At 39.9% G+C, this 22116-nt stretch overlaps 1 protein-coding gene across 1 annotated transcript in view; it reads left to right on the forward strand.

Annotated features, from left to right (window-relative positions):
• The first annotated feature begins 870 nt into the window (after positions 1 to 870).
• cpne8 (copine VIII) overlaps positions 871 to 22116 on the forward strand; it is a 73412-nt gene continuing 52166 nt past the window's right edge. Inside the window, exons 1-4 of the mRNA XM_077211486.1 lie at positions 871 to 1095; positions 7824 to 7864; positions 18467 to 18513; positions 18596 to 18699. Coding sequence (XP_077067601.1) covers positions 989 to 1095; positions 7824 to 7864; positions 18467 to 18513; positions 18596 to 18699 — 299 coding nt within the window. The 5' untranslated portion in view covers positions 871 to 988. The remainder of the gene's footprint in view (positions 1096 to 7823; positions 7865 to 18466; positions 18514 to 18595; positions 18700 to 22116) is intronic.

A 22116-nucleotide genomic window follows, 5' to 3' on the forward strand; every position in this document is an offset into this window, starting at 1 on the left:
GCGTATGCAACCCACCGTTCCCTGAAGGAGGGAACGGAGGACGTAGTCCCCTTGCCACTACCGCTGGACCACCGCTGACCCCGGGTTACTCTCGGCTCCTCAGCGAAAAGCAACTAGTGCGTGCATCCACTTCCGTATTTATACCCACGCCGCGGGGGCGGAGTGTGTGATGCGAATCACGCACGCCAATTACATTGGCTCGTTCAATAGTACTCGAAGAAGACAGGCTCTCTAGCGATCTCCCAATTCAGTCGACCGTCGACTACGTCCTCCGTTCCCTCCTTCAGGGAACGGTGGGTTGGATACGCAACCAGGACGTTCTTCAGTATTGCATAATAGTGGCATCCGTGAAGGGTTGATATGTCTTGAGAAGCAGCATTTTCTTTTTCTATTTAACTTCCTTTAGACCTCGGAATTTAAATCAGATGCTTTGTTCACAGCACACAATAGACGTGCATTGATATGTAAAAACACTATAATAACTAGAGTAGCCTAATTCAGTCTATTGACCTTTCATTATACAGTAGCCTATATCTCATCAATAAAATATATAAACATCATTGAAAATATGAATGTTTAAAACTATGGGCAAAAAATATTTAAAACTATGATAATCTAAACAAAGAGTGCAATAATGAACCATTTCAATATTTATTGTCTGAAATGTAATGTTTATGTGCCAAACTAATGAGAAGTTAATTTTTTAACATTCTCAAAGCCTATATGTGATATAAATTGATATATCTGGAGATAGTTCAGTGAATACACAGTTACAGTATACGCGCTGGATGACTGTATTTGAGCGGATGGTTCACGCATCTTGCTGGTGCGCGTGACTGGCAGGAATTCTCTCGCGCGTGGACTGACCGCGCGCCTGTGACGTCGCGTGTGAAGCGGTGTGACTCCCTTACACACACACACGCACCCATTCCAGATCCACGGAGTGAAGGATGCTCGCAGTGTCTTTCCCTAGCACTCTCCCAGCACCATGTCCACAGTGATGAGCGGGTTGGTGAATATGGCGGGTCTCGCGGATTTCGAGCCGCTCGCGGGAGTGATCCCCGCCACTAAAGTTGAGATCACCGTGTCGTGCAGGTGAGTGACGCGCGTGGCTCTGTCAGGAGTGCGTCTCAATGTATGCGATGCTTCTGTGAATCAAAAGACGCAAATGCGATGTCTGAAAATTTCAGGGCTGTATCAGCATTTTTTCACATTGCATATTTTCAATTAGTTGACAGTCTTTTTTTAAATGTCAACTATAGTCATGTGTTTGCCAGGCTCTGTATTTATAAAGTTCATTATTTAGTGTTTTATTTGTTATATGCGTGCAAAATAATCAGCTCGTCCTTAGCCTATATTATAACAAATCATAATTGTGCGTAAGTACTGAAGGGTCATTTAGTGATGTTTCTATAAAGCATGCACACAATGCAGTATAAAGGAATCTAATTATGATTATTCATAATACAATTTTTCAAGTGCATATTGCATCAAAATACATGATTTAGCACTTGGTGTTGTCCATGTGTTGTAATGCATTAAATTATTCTAGAAGTATTATTACAATGTATTGGCCTAAATGTGGCTCTTATGCACAATAACTGCAGCTGACTATAAGTGTTGTATGAATCCACAGTGCATAAAGTGTTATAGATTTATGATGCACATCTGACAGCTCTCTGTTCTTCAGTATTGCATAATTGTGGCATCCGTGAAGGGTTGATGACTTGAGAAGCAGCATTTTCTTTTTCTATTTAACTTCCTTTAGACCTCGGAATTTAAATCAGATGCTTTGTTCACAGCACACAATAGACGTGCATTGATATGTAAAAACACTATAATAACTCGAGTAATTCAGTCTATTCACCTTTCATTATTAAAATGCAACAGTATCCACACCTGAGATGAGAGAGCGGGCTCTGCTGTGTGTGTCATTTTCAGGGAGGAGAAATGTAAATGTATATTTATCACATGAAAAATCAGCTTTTGCCCAAGATTTATTAGTAGTCCTTCATGAAATATATTAAGTTCTGATTTGCCTGACTTTCTTGAAGTGTGTACCTTTGTAAACGCTGTAAAAAATGTTAAATGTTTTAGTAAAAACTCTTACTGTAGCTGTAGTTGCCAAAATTTAATGTAAAATACAGTAATGATATTTCAGGCATTACATATTGGTATTTTAGTAACTGTATTTTCTTCATATTTTAAAAAAACATAATTTTAAACTATATTTCACAATAAAAAAGATTTGTCTTGTTAAAATGTACATTTTCAACAGAAAATATACCGTAGGTCATTGTTTTTTAGCTCTATAAAGTAAATTTTTACAATATTTTACAGTGAAACTATATTGTTCAATTTCAGTAAAAGAAAAAAAAACTTGCAAGAAAAATGAATGTTTTTTTTGTATTACGAAATAGCAGTTTCATAAAGCATCATACCGTATAGTTTTGTTATTCTTATTAAGAACATTATTAATTTTAACAATACAATAAACTGCAAAACGTAATACAGGAAAAGTACCGTATATGCATTTTTAATAATGAAATATAACAGTATTATAAAACATATTTTAACTTGCATATTTTCACCTACAGTTAACAAATTGACAGTTTTTCTTTAGCATTTGTACATTCCTCTTCTGTTAAACATGATTAACGGGTATTGTGTATGCAATGTGTCATCAATGTGTGTGAGATGATCTTTTGGTTATTTTCTTTTCACAATTAGACATACAAATGTGATCTTTATTGTTAAATTTTAAGAGAAAGTTTCAGTTTGCAGATGTACAAGTTAGGCATCAGTTGTGAAGGTGAAAATGGAAGCTATTTTTGGGTTGAGCAGTGAAGAGGGCTTGTATCGAATTATTGACCCGTTCCGTCTGAACGTATTGAAGCGGGACCCTCTGTGTTGGAGGTCGTGTCAATACACACCGCAAGAAAGAGGCAAAGGAGAACAAGCAGGACAAGAATCTTTTCTCTGGTCTTAAAAAGTACACTGTTGTGTTTATTTCGGTGTCTCCCTGAAAGCTGTCACACACACGCAGTGTTAGCATCAGCTTACGCACTTCAAGACATGTGTTTGTTTAATGAAAATGAATCCGTCGGGATATGTGTACTGTACGTATCTTGCCTAATTCAAACTCAATAAATGATCATGAAAAATGGTAAATAGTAACTGTAACTGTGTTTTTAGTAAAAAGTGACTGTAAAAACTGTTAGTTGGTCAACTGTGAATAATAAGTTATTAAAAAAGACAACACAAGTAATTACAAATACTCCAGTCTAAAACATTTTATATTGATTATAATAATTCCTTTTTACAAATATATATTTTTTATTTCTTTATTTGTTGAAAATCAATATTTTAAGTCGTTTAAATGATAATGTAATTAAATTTAGTAGTTTAAATTGCAAATTGCATTGTTTTCCTGTTATCTCTGTAAAGCTGCTTTGAAACGATCTGTATTGTATAAAGCGCTATAGAAATAAAGGGGCCTAAATTGACTTGAAGAAAAAGTCAGCAAAATCTCATCCTCTAATGCCTAAAACATTATCACTGATTTATTTTATTTTATTTTTATTATGGAGATATTGCAAGAACTTCATTTATTGGAACTGTTTTGGAAATACAAAATTAAATTGGTTATTAATAATATATATATATTTTTAAATCCTCTTTTCATAATATTTCTTATACGTTTTTTTATTTTTATTATTAATGTAACTATTGTTGCGGCCCTAATTCAACATATCTTTGACAATATTTCCATAATCCTCCATTTAAAATGATGAATTTCTAATAGTGTTCATTAGGAATGTTTGGTCACACTTTGGATTATGGTCTAATTCTCACTATTAACTACGACTTTCGCATCAATAAACTTCCAACTACTACTTATTAATAGTTAGTAATGTAGTTGTTAAGTTTAGGTATTGGGTAGAATTAAGGGATATAATTTGGTCATGCAGAATAAGACATTAATATGTGCTTTATAAGTAATAAACAGCCAATATCCTAGTAATATGCATGCTAATAAGCAACTAGTTAATAGTGAGAATTGTATCCTAAACTAAAGTGTTACTGAATGTTTTCTCCACTCCTGACTTTATCAAACATATTTTAAAAGCCATACCTTCACAATCCTGCAATTTGGAATCAATAAAGATTTCATGTGTTATTAATACTGTTATAATGTCAGTCTTGATGTGCTCGTCAAATTTGGTGATCTTTACCGAGTGCGAGTTTTGACTGGGACTTTACATATTAAAGTCCCTCAGGAGGCACGTCCTCATTAGTGCCAATACAATTACATTCCTTATGAATTATTCCTCAGTGTTGTGCCACCATGCTCTAAATATGAATGCGGAACGAGTCCGGAAGAGGACCAGAGATAAACATTGATTAAAATCATAAGAGGACCGGCAGTGTCAGTGGAAGTGATTGGCAGTCGGGCTTGTATGTGATGGAGAGCGTTTGATGTGTGCTGGGATTTGAAATGGGAATGTGCTGTTTTGTGGGGGAACGGCCGTGTAAATGTTTCATGAGGATATTCTGGTTTTGGAGTGTTTCCTGGGTGTTTGGGCTTTGCACTGTAATGGCTGGGTCGGCCACATGGATCTATGGCGTAGAGAGGGGAGACTCGTGTTTAGTCTTCAAATTTAAACCATAAGTGTTCAAAGGGATTTTCTGGGTGATCATGCAGAGCACGCTGTCTCATAAAGTGTATATGCACAAAGGTACAGTATATGCCGTATCTGCACATTCTCTGAGTTCGGTGTATCTGTGTGAGCTACCTCTAAATTGTGAATGGTTGTTGATGACATCAGCTGGACAGTACTGTATATTGGATGGTGTCAGCTGCGCAATAACTTAAACTCTTACCTAACACACATCCTGTGTACAGTGAGGCAAGGCAAGCACATTATTTGTGTAAATAGTGTTGTTCGTGCGTAAGAGCTTCTGTCTGCGTCACTTGAGTGCCTGAACATATCTAAACGCTGAGCATAGAATCATAGAGTTATGGGTTATATATTCATTGGGGTTATAGCTCTGTCACGTTTATGCTCTGTCATATGGACTCTTATTTTGACATTCTGTTCTGTTTCCTTTAGTTCCTGTTTCCCAGCTCTGTTTAGTTTCGGGTTCCTTGGTTACTGATTATGTCCTCATTAGTTACGTATTAGTCTCAGCCGTGTCTCATCTTGTTATGTATATATTCTTCCTGTTTTGTTCTATTCCCTGCCTGTTATCGTCTTAGTTTAGCATGTATGTTCTCCTATATTCTCCGTAGCGTGTGTTTCTGTTTGTTGGATTTAACACTATGTCCATTGATTATATGAGTTGTGCATATTGTATTGAGTTAGGTGTTGTTACATATTGAGTTATATATTGAGTTGGGCTCCTGGTCGATTGGTTTTACAATATTCTGTTGGAGTTAAAGGCTATTGGTTTTATTTGGGGTTATGGGTTATATTTAGTTAAAGTCCCCCTGTAGTCAATAATTTTATCCCTTAAAACTCATCTTTGATCACCAAAATTAAATATTTATGCATTTTTCCTTGAAAAACATTTCTTCATGCCTTGAAATAGGTTGAATTACACCCTTGCCTCATTTAGTATTCACTGTTCTATGAATATGCAAATGAGCCCCGCCTCCACTCACTCAGTCACTCAGAGATGGAGAAGGTTCTGCAGACTTGCACGATTCCTCTTCCTGCGACGACACTTGCAATCCACACAAATAAACCGGACATGCGTTTCCAGAAGTTCATTCGCATTGTATTGGCGTTTTAAAGTACTTGCGTGATAAACCACCACCAAAAGTTATTTTTTGCAGCTTGTGTTCTTTGAAATATTATGTTATATTTTTTATTTAACATTCAAGTAGGCAAAGACTGTTTTAGTATAACAGCAAAGCTATGATCATCAAGGATACAAGGGAATTATCCGGTCTACACAATTTAAAAAACAACAACAATAACAGCAACAAAAAAACATTAAGCTGATGCAAGTTTTTTAGTTTTTATTGTAAAAATGTCAAATTACATCTATTAACAATTTTTATTACTGAGTAACATGTACAAATACACTATGCAAATAGTCATTGGCACATTATGTACTTTCTTCTGCTTCAGTTTGACAGAATACTTAATGACACTTACATGAATACTTCATGTATTCATGACATCAACTACATGTTCAAGGAACATGCATGTGATTTATTTCAGTAAAGATGAAGCAGAAGATTCTGTCCTCTGTCCTAATCTGGCCATGGCTTCAGAAACGTCCCGGTCCTTCAGAACAACACACTTGACTGATCCAAACCACACTTGCTGGATTATTCAAATCTGTGTTTTGATTCTGTGAAATTACACAGAGAACAAGGGAGAAACAACTGTAATAAATAAATAAACTGAATGCACAAGAAAAGCACTGTAAAGGTGTAAATTATGTTTTAAGTGTGAGAAAAAAGATTTGCAACATTTACTATTGTTTTGTACAGTACTGTAAGTGTAATTCATGTATTGTTAAACTGCAGCTTCACGCTAACAAAATAAATATGAATATAAATTGAATTTACAATCGTACAAATCTTACCCTGCACATGCAAATCTTTTTGGCATCATCATCAACTTTTAAGTTTATAAGATAAATAAAGTAACTCGAGGGAATTATGAAAGAAATTGAATAGTAAGATGTACTTTTTAAAATAATAATAATCAAATCTATTCAAACATAATTTTAAAGGAATATCACAAGAGTTTTTAAAAAGTAAATGTTTATTTGTGCTTATAATGTTTAAGTCTTTTTATTGTCAGCTGATAAAACCTGTGCTTCAGGGACCATATTCATATAACATCTAAGGCTAAATGCAGCTCTTTACTGGCTGAGTTAGATGGCGATTAAAGGGTTAGTTCACCCAAAAATGAAAATGATGTCATTAATGACTCACCCTTCATCTTCAGGACACAGTTTAAGATATTTTAGATTCAGTCCGAGAGCTTTTTGTCCCTCCATTGAAAATCTATGTGCGGTATACTGGTATATCACAGTATACTCACTACAAAAAACTAGACTACACCACTGTGTGTGTGTGTGTGTGTGTGTGTGTGTGTGTGTGTGTGTGTGTGTGTGTGTGTGTGTGTGTGTGTGTGTGTGTGTGTGTGTGTGAGTGAGATTTCCTTCAGTGATTCTATGCCTGATACTATGCTATATCACATTTCTTTCTCTCCCATTGTTACACTGATACTTCATGTCCTGGATTGCTGTGTTTATGTATTTATTTGTTGATTTACATAACTCCTGTAATTAATGAAGAACTCATCTAAATTAGACAAACCTCTGAAAACCAAATTTGTCAGTCAGAGCCGCTTCTCTCAGACACTCGGTACAAAGTGATCCCTGCAAATGAGATTGCGAGTGATAACACAGATTCACTTTCTAGTCTCTCTTGTGCGTTTGGCACAGTTTCAATCACGACTCAATTATGACACTGAGATGCATTGCCATGCATTGAATCACAATGATGTATATTTCATCTTGGGATAGTTGGCAAACCAAACACCACAGAACATAGGAGGAAAACCACTGATATTTCCACCAACATGTAAGACTTGATGCAGAGTGTGTATTTGTATCAAAACTTTGTGTATAATTGTATTTAAATGAATTTTAGCATATGCTAATTAACATCATTCATTCAGAGTTCATAATGTTTGGTTAATGTTTTATTTTGAGTAATGGAGAGCTTGATTTTCTTTAAAACCCTTTGAAGTGGACTTTATTAAATCTGTTTCTTCATTTCTTTCTTTCTACCACAGAAACCTCTTGGACAGAGACACCTTCTCAAAGTCTGATCCAAGTAAGCCTTTGGTTTCACACGTCACATGTTAGGAAGCTTGTCTGTTTGTTCTAGTACGCATTGAAACATTGTGGGTACAGAGATGGCTTTATCTGAAAGCTCACGTAGCACTAGCACATCCGACTGAAATCTCATTACTAGAAAAATGCAGTTAACACACTCATCAGCAGAGCCCTGATCCCCGTAGGGAGCGTCATTAGTGTGTGAAATCTTACCTGCCTGCCTTCATGTTTATTCTGTGTTATTAGAAAACTTGTGCATGAATTATACAAATACAAATGGGAATAATACTCTGCTGCATATAAAAGAAGATGCACATGCTGGCACACAGCAGATACAGGAATTTCTTTCATATGTATAAGGGTATTATTCGCATTTGTATTTGTGTGTGTGGTTTTGTTTTGATTGCATATTCACGTGTTGTATGTTCATGTGGGTTGCAACTGTATTGTGTAATCCAGATGTTGTGTTCAGCTACATTCACAGCTTTAATGAACATACAGATGCGTTTGACTGCAGGCTTGCATTGTTCATTCTGCTGTATGGCTGATTACACTGACTGTTTCTGACACACACACACACACACACACACACACACACACACACACACACACACACACACATGCGCGTGCTCACATGCACATTATATGCTCTAAAAGGTTTTGTTTCAATTGTTTTTTCTGCTAAGACAATTCTATTTTCATCTTGAATTTGGGCCAATTATTAGATTGTTTGCAAAGTACATAACTTTTCTTCCTTCCTTTAAAGGAATAACACCTTTGCAACATTATACCCCTGGAAGTCAATATATAATATTAGTTTATTTTCTTTACTAACAACAGACTTAATTTAGTTGTTTTTTTTCATGACCATTTTCCATTCCCTCTCTGGCTATTCGTATTAAACAGACTGTTTTTTTCTGTCACTTTAAGAGTTCTATATGCAAATGACCTCTCTTTTGATTGGCTAAGCCCCATGTGTGGGGTGCACTGAGCTCTAGGTGTACTGAGGTCTGTGAAGTTTTGGGAACATTTCGAGTTTGGAACATTAAGCAAAAAGTATACTTTTTTGACGTCAAAGCCAAACACTTTATAATGTGTGTGAACTGTGAACACAGGTGGTTGACTATAATAATGAATCACACCACAATGGAGAATACACTGGAACAGACTTTAATAATAAATACTAGGAGAACACGGAGGAACACAACCAAACGAAGACGAACAGAGACCAAGGGAGAACTCAGGGTTTAAATGTATAGATTAAACTTGGGAACTAATGAGAATTCAAAAACACCAGGTGAACTGAACACAACAATCAAAGGAACAAACTAGAAACTGGACCAAATGACAAGAGAGACAGGCAAACAAAGCATAGGCCTACATGTTACACACATATGCAATAGAAAGTTTGATTTTTCTCTTTGCAGACGTTTTGACCAATAAAAACGTCTTTGTAGTTGCAGGTAGGCCTACTGTATCTATAGTCTATCGTTGTTTTGGTCTCCAGTGGTTTCTCGAATGAGAAACAGTGGGCCAGGCCAGTGTGGCCACCTTGTGGTCTAACCAATTATTTAAGAAAAAAAAAACTAGAAAAATGGATCTCTGCTTACATTTTTGCATAACTCCAAATACATACTGTAATTAACATACATTTTACCTGCTGAAATGAACACTAGAAGCTACAATTCCAACATCTTGGCTCATCTGATACAGTATTGCACTTGAGGTGTGGGGTGCTCGTTTTAAAAAGTGACCTAAGCCCCTTTCACACAGAGATTCCTGAAAATACACGGATAAAGTGACCCGGGATTTGAGCCGGGTTCGTTTGACTTTGGTTCATTCACACTGCAAGTGATTTTCTGGAATCAGAGAGTGCGTTCACACACAACCCGTAAAAATCCCGTAAAGACACGTGACATCGATGTGACATGTAATGTCTCAGCAGCGTCTATAGTTTGCTTATGAGCTGCGATTTCTCTCTGGAGAAACCACGCTTGTGCATTTGTTTCTCTGATTCGATCATAAACTAGCGCATTACGTACCGTTTCACTAGCGTCATCATTACGACACGGCATTGATTACGGCTTTTGTTCACACAGCATGCGTTCCGGGACTGATCCCGGCAATGTTACTAGTTCCCAACCCGGCATCGATCCCGGGTCGTGTTTGCGTTCACACAGAAGGCATTCTGGCAATTTCCCGGCAATTTCCCGGGATCAACGCGCTGTGTGAAAGGGGCACAAGTAACAACATGACCAAGTTTTCAAGTTTAAATATAATATTTTTGTTATAATAAAAACAACTTTGTGCATCAAAACCACTGCTCTCCTGGTAAAGAAATGAACTTGACTTTCAAAAGTCAACGCGTTTGCAACAGCTGAATATAACATTTTTGAGTTTCTGAGTAACATGTCATTTAATTCTGAGCAACATGTCATTTATTTAAGCCATGAAATAAAAATTTCGAATGCCTTCAGCACGTTTTATAGTTACCCAAAAATCAAACATAGTTCACCCCTTACGCATGTTTTCACGTCCGTCAAAAACTAATGCTGGCTGTCTGTTGGAATATTAGAAATAAAAACATCTACATAACTCACTCATGGGCATCAATCACTTCACTAAATAATTGCTGGCTAAGAAATAAACATTTATTACCTTACGATCCATCTGTTTTCAAAACTACAATATCAAATCCATGTTTGTCAAAAAATAACATGCTCAAAACACATTAGTAATTACGAGAAGCAGAGATGCAGCGAGGACACGCATTTCCTGGAAAACCCAAACTAGCAGATGGTTTTACTCCGTCGCCGCTTTCCGAGAAGAGAGAGAAAATGGCTTCTGAGCGGCTTCAACATGCTGTCAGAGACGATAACACACAAATACATTACACATGTTGAGTATATATGCTGACATCCCACCTCTCCCAAAAGGTCTGGTAGATATTGATCTCATATTGATCTTGCATATTGATAAAGGCTCCCTGACGCCTGCCAATTCTAAACAATTTCCCAGAAATCGAGCGAGCGAGAGAGAAAGCCTGTTTCCATCTGGTATTAAGATGCGTTTTCAGTGAACCGATCACAAGTGGTCATCCAAGATGCCTTACCGTTACTAGGGCTGAACCCAAATATTGGAGTATTCGTTCGGTGCGTTGATATTCGATTGTCAATTTTGGGATTCAAATATTCATTTTTTTGTTGTTTTCCGCACACCTGCACCCCCCTCGAAACAGTTTTCACTCGAACTTGAATATGTTTAGGCCTTCACTATCAAATCTGGCGAAATACAATACTCTTTTTTTTCTTTCATCTTTTTTTTTTTTTTTACTATTATCTTATAGCCTAGCCTTGTCGTTTTTAATAGGATGGACAGTTGAAGGAACCCAACCTTGCTATACTTAACCTTTAACTGTCACTGTCCCGCTTGCGGGACAAATAACTTTACTTCAAAATATTACTATTGAATCCTAATTTAATCATGACAAACTATATATCGTTGGAAAGGTCTAAGACTCCTAAATAGATATTTTAGCGCTGTTTTTTTCTTACAAATTATGTATGAACAGTAATATATGTATTTATGACAAGAGTGCGCCTCAAAAAATTGTCATTAACGGAGTTTCTGACCTTTGTCACAAAAAGTCGACACACACACTTTTAATAATTGAAACTTTGGTTTTTAATGCTAAAAGTTCATTATAAAACATAGTCTATTATTTGTCAATAAAAAAGATATAATAATATCTTTATTACTATAAAAAAGTAAAGTGAAAAAAGTCCTCTAAAAAGTAAAATATATATTTTTGTTTTATATATATATTTTTTTTTTATTATTATATCACATATTTTAGTAGTTATCATAAATTAGGTATCATTTGAAAGCTTACGAACTCAGAATTCATCCTGTGTAAACCGTTTTGAAATTGGACGTTGCGTTACCATAGAAACAGTATTTTTTTATTTGGCCCCTCCCCTTTTCGGCATCATCTTTCATAATTGATTATGAAAACCTTTTCTAATCTTGACAAAACACATATTGTCAGAAAGGTCTGAGTCTCAAGGTTCCATATTTAGTGACAGAAGTGATATTTGGATAGAAATTTATTCATTTGTTATGGCAGAATGCATACAATTAAATTCAATGGAATTCAATGGCACCCGGTGGCTATTTTTGGTATAACGCCTAAACAAAATCTCATGGGAACTTCAATTTTTGTGATATCAACTTTAAATTTGGAACAGAACTTGGTTAGATATATAGCTTTCATTTTATAGTAATTTTATAGTAAAAAATGTTTTGTAAAATATTTATTTTATATTAAAAAATATATATAGTACATTTGATTTACTGTAAATGTAAACTTCCATAACTTGTTAATTTTTTGAAGTGCTTTCACTTCAGTAATAATTTGCTGATTGTTTTCTTTAAAACAAGACCAAACTTAGGTCTTTATTCCAAAGCATTCTTGAATTACAGCCATTTAAGTTTGTATAGTGCATTTTAATGTCAATTATCAAAAGAGGGCTTAAGGGGTTAATACATATTTTTGCTTCTTCTTAGCCTTTAAAGTGTTCCCAGCAACTGGAGTATCTCTGTCTGGAGCGCACAACTACATGAGCTTGAGGACAGAAGCGCACGCCTGATCTCGTATTTTGGGTTAAGAATTTGTGGAAAAAAGAATAATAGAAGCAAAATGTATTAGCCCTTTTACCCGTTATTATCAATCTAAAAGAATACTGCGAAATATGGAGCTTGTTAAAACTCAAATGTGAGATTTTACTGGGATGTCACATCACGTTTATTGAAATGTGAGCTGCGCTAATTCTTCCTAGCAAGTCCAACAACACCTTATTCTATTTAGCCTATTATTTGTTTTATTCTATATAAAGGAATTTATTTAAACTTAAACCTCCATTTTGTAATAGACACTTGTGTTTATTTTAGCACTTCCATCAGGGAAACACCACACTACAGCCTGTAAAACATTGAAATAAATATTGAAAAAAATACATTTTGGTAACCTAAATAATATAACAAAATTACATATTATTTAAAAACCATTCGTTTTATATTTCCCGCTCTGTGTTTTGAGAGGGATGTGGGACACAAGCAGGAAAGACACAGTCATTCGCTTTAATATCTTCATGTTTTCTCCTGATGCTTCAAGCATCTGACACTTGTTGTAAAAGGCCTGAAGAGCGCATGTGATCTTCTGCAGTGTCAAGATATTTAGGATATGTTTGATTTTTGTGCTGCCAGAGAAAGCAAAACTAAAATCCCAAGCGTGTGTGAAATGCGCTATAAAAGATGGTATATTTTTACATGATTTGTAACATTTAATTACCCCTTAGCATAGCATCAGTGTTATATTTCATTGTGTTTTAGTTCAGTGCCAGTTTTCCCAGTGTGTCTGATTATTTATCCCATTCACATGTTGTCTAATTAATTACCTCCCTATCTCCTGTGTGTTTATACTCCCTGTTCTGTTCTTTGCCTTGTCTCGTAAACGCTTTGTGGTTGTTTTTCCTGTGTCTCTTGTACTGTGACTTCTGAATTAAAGACTTTAGTGATATATCTTCATCTTCATGCACTTCTATTGTGCAGCCACTCATTACAGATAGAAGCTATAAAGCTCAGATGCCTGTAGAAGTAAGCTTAAATGGCATGGTTGCTTCAGCAAATGTGTTTTTACTTAATGTTCGCTTTGTTAACACTATTGGTTAGGTTTACGGTAGAGTCTAGTTTAGGTGCTTTTTTCAAACACGAGCATTAAACTTTTAGCACATTTAATTTCCAAACATTCATCTGTTTTGGATAAAACCGAACAAGCTTTTAGTGTCACTCACTGGATATTTTGCTTCGAAAGCGTCGCAAAACATGCAAGAAGCAACATAATATAATTTTGCAGAAATGTCGCCACTGGCACGTTTTTCCAATAAGCCTGGACTGGAAGTGTCAGAAGTTCTGGGGAATTTTTTACACTGGAACATTAAGCTCAAAGTATATTTCACTATTGGCGCAAACTCTTAGCGTTTAGCGCAGTGTTTCTCTGGTAGGGTCAAAGAAACAACAACAACATGTTTTTTTTTCCCTGAATCAAGACTTTTATTTTGAAAGACATGCATGAAAGCTATTGACTCTTTCTGTCAGACATAGGTTAAGGAATGCCTGAGAAAACCGTTGTAGTTACGTTGTCAATTAGTAAGTCATGACTCATGAAATTATCAAAAAGTACCACTAAATTACAGTACGTAACTTTGTGTGTTAGCTGGGAAGAATTTGCATGCAGGTATAATGCTAAAAGAAACTGGGTCAGGGCATAATGACCATGGGAAAATGTGGGTCCCCATTGGTCAAACCAGTGCACTAACACAGATGGCCAACACATGCATGCACACTAGAAAGTGTTGGCTTTGGCCATGGTCTGCACTAATTCTCCTTAGAAGTTATGTAAAAATGTATTTGTACTTTGTATGTGCTTTAATTTCAGGTATCTCTTAAAGAGATAGATCACCCAAAAAATTTAAATTCTGTCATAATTGTTTCACCCTCATGTTGTTCCAAACCTGTAAGAATTTCTTTCTTCTGCTGAAAACAAAAGAAGATTTTTTGAAGTATGTCTGTAAACAAACAGTTGATGGACCCCAGTGACTTCCATGGTATTAGTCAATGTGGCCCATCAACTGTATGGCTACCCATATTCTTCAAAATATCATATTGTGTGTTCATAAGAAAGAAATTCTTACAGGTTTGGAACAACATGTGAGTAGATGATCATTTTTCAAATCAGAATTTTCAACCCCTTCACAAAAGCATTCATCAATGCATTCAACAATATTGTTGTTGCGGTCTCCAGTAGTGCATTGTTGCTTCTCCCATTAGATTTTCAAATGTGTAAAACAACGGGCAGGTCCAGTGCAAAATTGTGTTGTATGCGCAAGTGTAGTTGACATGGGTGTTGATACGCCTGATAGTATCTGGATATTTTTAGCTTGTTGTGTTTACACCTTCATTCTTTACATTTTCTTTACATTACATTTTAGAGATTTACCTAAATGCAATGCTAATGCTAATGGCTACTTACATTTGAGTGATTAACATTCATTGACTTACATTGACTAACATTTCTGCCATTAAAAGGGTGATAGTAAAGGGTGTTAAGATTAAGAAAAGGGTGAGCTTTTATCCAAAAAGACTTACAGCGCATTAAACTACATGTGTGTGTTCCGTGGGAATCAAACCCTTGATCTTGCTTTTGCTAGCGTCATGTTCTGCCTGTTCTGCTATAGGAACATGTGAAACATGTTAACCTCATTTTTAGAGTAAAGGCTTAACCAGAATATGGATATTAATTGAAATATTTTGTACATGCAAACACGGTCACTGCTGTGCAGAAGAAATACCTGGGATATTAAAGAGACCTTATTTGAGATCCTAATGTAAATGGGACTTATTATAATAAAAAGCATGACACAAAGTAAGACACAAGTAAGCTTGAATTAAGACATCAATGCATCAAGAAATGGTCCTTCCCCTAAACACACAAATTATACTGCCTGCAATATGACATCAAGCGCCGTGGATGGCCACACACACACACACAAAACACACACACACACACACACACAAAACACACACACACACACACACACACACAAAACACACACACACACTGGCAGTGAGCGATGAGGCTATTTTTAGCCGCCTGGAGTCCCGGATTCCAGTGTGTTTTGGCCGGTGTGTGTTAGGAGGAGTTGTAGCGCTGCGTGACTGGCCCCATCACGTCAGCACAGCTCAGACTCAGCACATATAAGACGGCGCTCCTACAGTTCTTCTGCTCATCATGACCGTGATGATGAAGGCCCTGGAAATTGTCTCTGTGTGTAATTTAATACACCATCAAAAAAGAAATCATTCATCCATGTTGCTTGAAAAACTCATTATAATTTTGAGAGGGGATGGCTTTCCAGTTCAAATTGGTTAGATTTTTTAGGAAAATGAAAGATTTCTGTATTTTATTCACTCAATAGCCTACGAAAGCTATCCGAGTTCAGTGTATAATAAAAATGCAGTGGAGTATTCCACTGTTGGTTGTGCAATATCGACTTTTGTGATTGGCCATAATAAATGCAGGTCACAGCCAATGGACATGCTTCTCTATCATTGCGGCTTGTCCTGATTTTGTCGAGTTAGAAATACGTTCCTGGGTCAACATATTTTTTGTTGATCCTGGAACAACATTCCTTTCCAAAAATCGCAACCCCTAAACCTAACCCGACCCATTACGTATCCCTAAAATCAGACAGGTGATAACACTGATGTAGAAGCACCTAACACTGCACGTCCTATCAGAACCAATCATCAGAGCAAACCACTTCAGGTAAACTAACCAGGATGATCCGAGATTTCGACCGAAAACCTGAACAGAAACTGTTCGTTTAAAAGTGCTCTAAGCGATGTCACACGTTTTTTAGGCCAAAACGTTTTTTGTCACATACAGCAAACATCTCCTCACTATCCGCTAGCTGCCTGTCCTCTGAACACACTGTAAAACACGCGGTCTCTGCAGACACCCCAGGCTCCACAAACGGCAACATAAACAAACTGGGCTAATGAAACATAACAAACTGTTTCAGCCAATAACCGACAAGAAGGATTTGGGGGTGGGGTTTGGGGGGTTAGTGCGTGGGTGACGAACCCCCAAACCCCCCACCCCCGTCCCACCACACACACACACACACACACACACACACACACACACACACACACACACACACACATTCACACACATACACAAACACACATACACACACACCATAAAAATACATACTGCAAATACTTATCTTTCATATGAACTGCAATGTATTATAATATAACATTAATAGTGAATAACGTTAACATTAAGATGAAGTAAATAAATGGTGAGGAACAGCCACTAACATGTGTGGGAGCAAAGGAAAAACCTCGTCCCTATTTTGGAGAACACTGGAAAATGACTTACTTAAACTTAAATATTCATGAATGCTTTAGACTTCAGTCATGGTTTCTTTTTTTGATCAAGTAAAAGCAAGTAGCAATATAACTGAAAAAACAAAACAAAACAAAAACATTACATGGCTTCCCTTTGAGAAAGAAAATTCTCTTATTATGCGTATCATTATATGGTTTGGTGCATTCGGTCTTAAAGTGACAGCAGCGTAATACTGCTGTGTGTGTGTCATCATAGTCTTAATCAAACAACATACACTTTTGTAGCTTTAACAAAGATTCATTATATTTCATTTATACAGTTAAAATTATGCAGTGTTGTTTTACATCTGATTATTCAATTTCTGTACCTGAATACTGTTAGACTTATCTGAAAAACATAAATCACTGTTTATTTCATTTGTGTCTTAGTTTGTTCTATTGTATTTATCTATGCTTATAATTTGTTTATAATTTTCTATGCAGATGCACTCTCCTACAAAATCACCCCAATCTTTCTAGAATGATTTATTCTTTCTAAATATTCAAGCCAGAATATATATTGCAATATATATTGCAGAAAAACTAAATATGTCAATGTCAGTTTTCTCCGATATGGTACAGGCCTACTTGAATGTCCTTGGGGCCAAAAATGACCCAGAGGATGGTTGTTCCCAACTTCTAATGTGAAGGAGGTTTCTATGACAACAAAGAATAGACCTATGACAGTGCTCTCATCTATAGTCCTGTATGTAAATTTCACTGCATGTTATTGTGCATGTGTGTGTATTTTTGGAAACTGTCCAGGTCGCCATATGTGTCTGAACACCCAGCTGACAGAATGAACATTAGAAGAGTTTCTGAGTGCATTTAGACAGCTGAGGCAGATTTCTCTCTCTCTTTTACACAAACACACACACACACACACACACACACACACACATGCGTGCTCACAAGTCTCGCCAACTCATATCACAAGCAACGGCAGGCGGACGAAATAATTCTGTTTCTGAGCATCTGTTTGTCTGCCCGGGGGCCTTCCTCTAAACACGAGCCAATACCTGCCATCACACTGTGTCTAAAAATATGCCTAATTAAAAAAAGGCCATCATCGTCTGCCGAGCGTGCATAATCTACACCTTTATATTGGGTTTGGACCCTAGAGCCTCGTAGAGTTTATAGAGTGTAACTTTATGTCCACCTGTACTCATATCTGTCCTGGGAGACGTGTGTGTGTGTGTGTGTGTGTGTGTGTGTGTGTGTGTGTGTGTGTGTGTGTGTGTGTGTGTGTGTGTGTGTGTGTGTGTGTGTGTGTGTGTGTGTGTGTGTGTGTGTGTGTGTATTTGTGAGTGTGTGTGTTTGTGAGTGTGTGTGTGTGTGTGTGTGTGTGTGTGTGTGTGTGTGTTAATGACACTTCTCACTGCATGCAAGACAAATCATCCAATAATGTCTCAAGAGCTCCAACTATTGTGTTGCCTTTTGTGCATATTTGATTTCTTAATTTGCTGGATTAACAAACCAAAACAAACACACAAACAAACCAGGGCTGCTATTTTCACTCTTCTCTCTAACAAGGTTGAATTTCAATGCATCATATATCTTTTCTTGTAACTTTGTTTCTGTGTAGTTTGTGTGCTGTACACTCAGACAGTGGCGAACAGGGAGTGGAGAGAGGTACTGTATTTTCAGACCTTTATTTTTTAACATACATTACTTTTATTCATGGTTATGTGATGTTTGCTGTTCTATTGTTTAGTTTGGCAGGACAGAAGTCATCGATAACACGCTGAATCCAGACTTTGTGCACAAATTCATCCTAGATTACTTCTTCGAAGAGAGACAGAATTTACGCTTTGACCTGTGAGTATAATCAGCATGCAAATGTGTTTGTGTTTGAGATTATATGTTTGGGTAAATTATGCATTTTTGACATGATTAAAGTTCCTGTAAAGTCAAAATTAAGTATGTGTTGTGTTCTGAGTTTGTCATATCACAGAAAAATGTGTTATTAGCCACCCAGCCAAATTTGAATGATAAAAAAAGCCGGCAAGTACATAAAAAAAGCTATTAAAATCTTGAAAAATTAGCAGTAGTCTCTGCTCTCAAACGCTGGGGGCGTGTCCGCTGGCTGCGCTGAAACCACGCCCACTCGCGGTAAAGCTGCCGTTGCCACACTCAACTGTCACCCGCTACAGCCTGTTTGGATGCTCCTAGCAGCTTATTAGGTTAATTAACGTTATAACATAAGCACACAAACTTACACTCATTGGTGGGCACGCACTGCCGATGATGGCACCAGTTGTCTGCGCGACGGGAGGATGAAGGCCGAGGCGGGAGATAGTCGGTTCGGCCCCATTCACCAGTAACAGCGTATTATCAATGAATCCCAGTTGTCTCCGACGAAAGTTTATAAAACTATCCCGTGTAAAATGATCGCTACAGAGGCGGGTTTTGGTGGTGATCCTCAGCTCTCCATCAAGGTGGCTCTTCACAAAATTAATCGACCTCTTCATCAAGTAGGGGCTTGTCCAGGAGCTCAGGGACTCCAGTGCGTCATCAAGTAGGGGCGTGTCCAGGAGCTCAGGGACTCCAGTGCGTCATCAAGTAGGGGCGTGTCCAGGAGCTCAGGGACTCCAGTGCGTCATCAAGTAGGGGCGTGTCCAGGAGCTCAGGGGCTCCAGTGCGTCATCAAGTAGGGGCGTGTCCAGAAGCTCAGGGGCTCCAGTGCATCATCAAGTAGTGGCGTGTCCAGGAGCTCAGGAACTCCAGTGCGTCATCAAGTAGGGGCGTGTCCAGGAGCTCAGGGGCTCCAGTGCGTCATCAAGTAGGGGCGTGTCCAGAAGCTCAGGGGCTCTAGTGCGTCATCAAGTAGGGGCGTGTCCAGGAGCTCAGGGGCTCCAGTGCGTCATCAAGTAGGGGCGTGTCCAGGAGCTCAGGGGCTCCAGTGCGTCATCAAGTATGGGCGTATCCAGGAGCTCAGTGGCTGCAGTGCCTCATCAAGTAGGGGCGAGTCCAGGAGCTCAGGGGCTCCAGTGCGTCATCAAGTAGGGGCGAGTCCAGGAGCTCAGGGGCTCCAGTGCGTCATCAAGTAGGGGCGTGTCCAGGAGCTCAGGGACTCCAGTGCGTCATCAAGTAGGGGCGTGTCCAGGAGCTCAGGGGCTCCAGTGCGTCATCAAGTAGGGGCGTGTCCAGAAGCTCAGGGGCTCCAGTGCATCATCAAGTAGTGGCGTGTCCAGGAGCTCAGGAACTCCAGTGCGTCATCAAGTAGGGGCGTGTCCAGGAGCTCAGGGGCTCCAGTGCGTCATCAAGTAGGGGCGTGTCCAGAAGCTCAGGGGCTCTAGTGCGTCATCAAGTAGGGGCGTGTCCAGGAGCTCAGGGGCTCCAGTGCGTCATCAAGTAGGGGCGTGTCCAGGAGCTCAGGGGCTCCAGTGCGTCATCAAGTATGGGCGTATCCAGGAGCTCAGTGGCTGCAGTGCCTCATCAAGTAGGGGCGAGTCCAGGAGCTCAGGGGCTCCAGTGCGTCATCAAGTAGGGGCGAGTCCAGGAGCTCAGGGGCTCCAGTGCGTCATCAAGTAGGGGCGTGTCCAGGAGCTCAGGGGCTCCAGTGCGTCATCAAGTAGGGGCGTGTCCAGGAGCTCAGGGGCTCCAGTGCGTCATCAAGTAGGGGTGTGTCCAGGAGCTCAGGGGCTCCAGTGCGTCATCAAGTAGGGGCGTGTCCAGGAGCTCAGGGGCTCCAGTGCGTCATCAAGTATGGGCGTATCCAGGAGCTCAGTGGCTGCAGTGCCTCATCAAGTAGGGGCGAGTCCAGGAGCTCAGGGGCTCCAGTGCGTCATCAAGTAGGGGCGAGTCCAGGAGCTCAGGGGCTCCAGTGCGTCATCAAGTAGGGGCGTGTCCAGGAGCTCAGGGACTCCAGTGCGTCATCAAGTAGGGGCGTGTCCAGGAGCTCAGGGACTCCAGTGCGTCATCAAGTAGGGGCGTGTCCAGGAGCTCAGGGGCTCCAGTGCGTCATCAAGTAGGGGCGTGTCCAGAAGCTCAGGGGCTCCAGTGCATCATCAAGTAGTGGCGTGTCCAGGAGCTCAGGAACTCCAGTGCGTCATCAAGTAGGGGCGTGTCCAGGAGCTCAGGGGCTCCAGTGCGTCATCAAGTAGGGGCGTGTCCAGAAGCTCAGGGGCTCTAGTGCGTCATCAAGTAGGGGCGTGTCCAGGAGCTCAGGGGCTCCAGTGCGTCATCAAGTAGGGGCGTGTCCAGGAGCTCAGGGGCTCCAGTGCGTCATCAAGTATGGGCGTATCCAGGAGCTCAGTGGCTGCAGTGCCTCATCAAGTAGGGGCGAGTCCAGGAGCTCAGGGGCTCCAGTGCGTCATCAAGTAGGGGCGAGTCCAGGAGCTCAGGGGCTCCAGTGCGTCATCAAGTAGGGGCGTGTCCAGGAGCTCAGGGGCTCCAGTGCGTCATCAAGTAGGGGCGTGTCCAGGAGCTCAGGGGCTCCAGTGCGTCATCAAGTAGGGGTGTGTCCAGGAGCTCAGGGGCTCCAGTGCGTCATCAAGTAGGGGCGTGTCCAGGAGCTCAGGGGCTCCAGTGCGTCATCAAGTAGGGGCGTGTCCAGGAGCTCAGGGGCTCCAGTGTGTCATCAAGTAGGGGCGTGTCCAGGAGCTCAGGGGCTCCAGTGCGGCATCAAGTAGGGGCGTGTCCAGGAGCTCAGGGTCTCCAGTGCGTCATCAAGTAGGGGCGTGTCCAGGAGCTCAGGGGCTCCAGTGCGTCATCAAGTAGGGCCGTGTCTAGGAGGTCAGGGGCTCCAGTGCGTCATCAAGTAGGGGCGTGTCCAGGAGCTCAGTGGCTGCAGTGCCTCATCAAGTAGGCGCGTGTCCAGGAGCTCAGGGGCTCCAGTGCGTCATCAAGTAGGGGCGTGTGCAGGAGCTCAGGGGCTCCAGTGCGTCATCAAGTAGGGGCGTGTCCAGGAGCTCAGTGGCTGCAGTGCCTCATCAAGTAGGGGCGTGTCCAGGAGCTCAGGGGCTCCAGTGCGTCATCAAGTAGGGGCGTGTCCAGGAGCTCAGGGGCTCTAGTGCGTCATCAAGTAGGGGCGTGTCCAGGAGCTCAGGGGGTCCAGTGCGTCATCAAGTAGGGTCGGGTCCAGGAGCTCAGGGGCTCCAGTGCGTCATCAAGTAGGGGCATGTCCAGGAGCTCAGGGGCTCCAGTGCGTCATCAAGTAGGGGCGTGTCCAGGAGCTCAGGGGCTCCAGTGCGTCATCAAGTAGGGGCGTGCTCAAGAGCTCAGGGGCTCCAG

Source organism: Siphateles boraxobius, unplaced genomic scaffold (genome assembly GCF_051911475.1).
Source record: "Siphateles boraxobius isolate OS27281-9 unplaced genomic scaffold, OSU_SipBor_1 65, whole genome shotgun sequence".
NCBI classification, from domain to species: domain Eukaryota; kingdom Metazoa; phylum Chordata; class Actinopteri; order Cypriniformes; family Leuciscidae; genus Siphateles; species Siphateles boraxobius.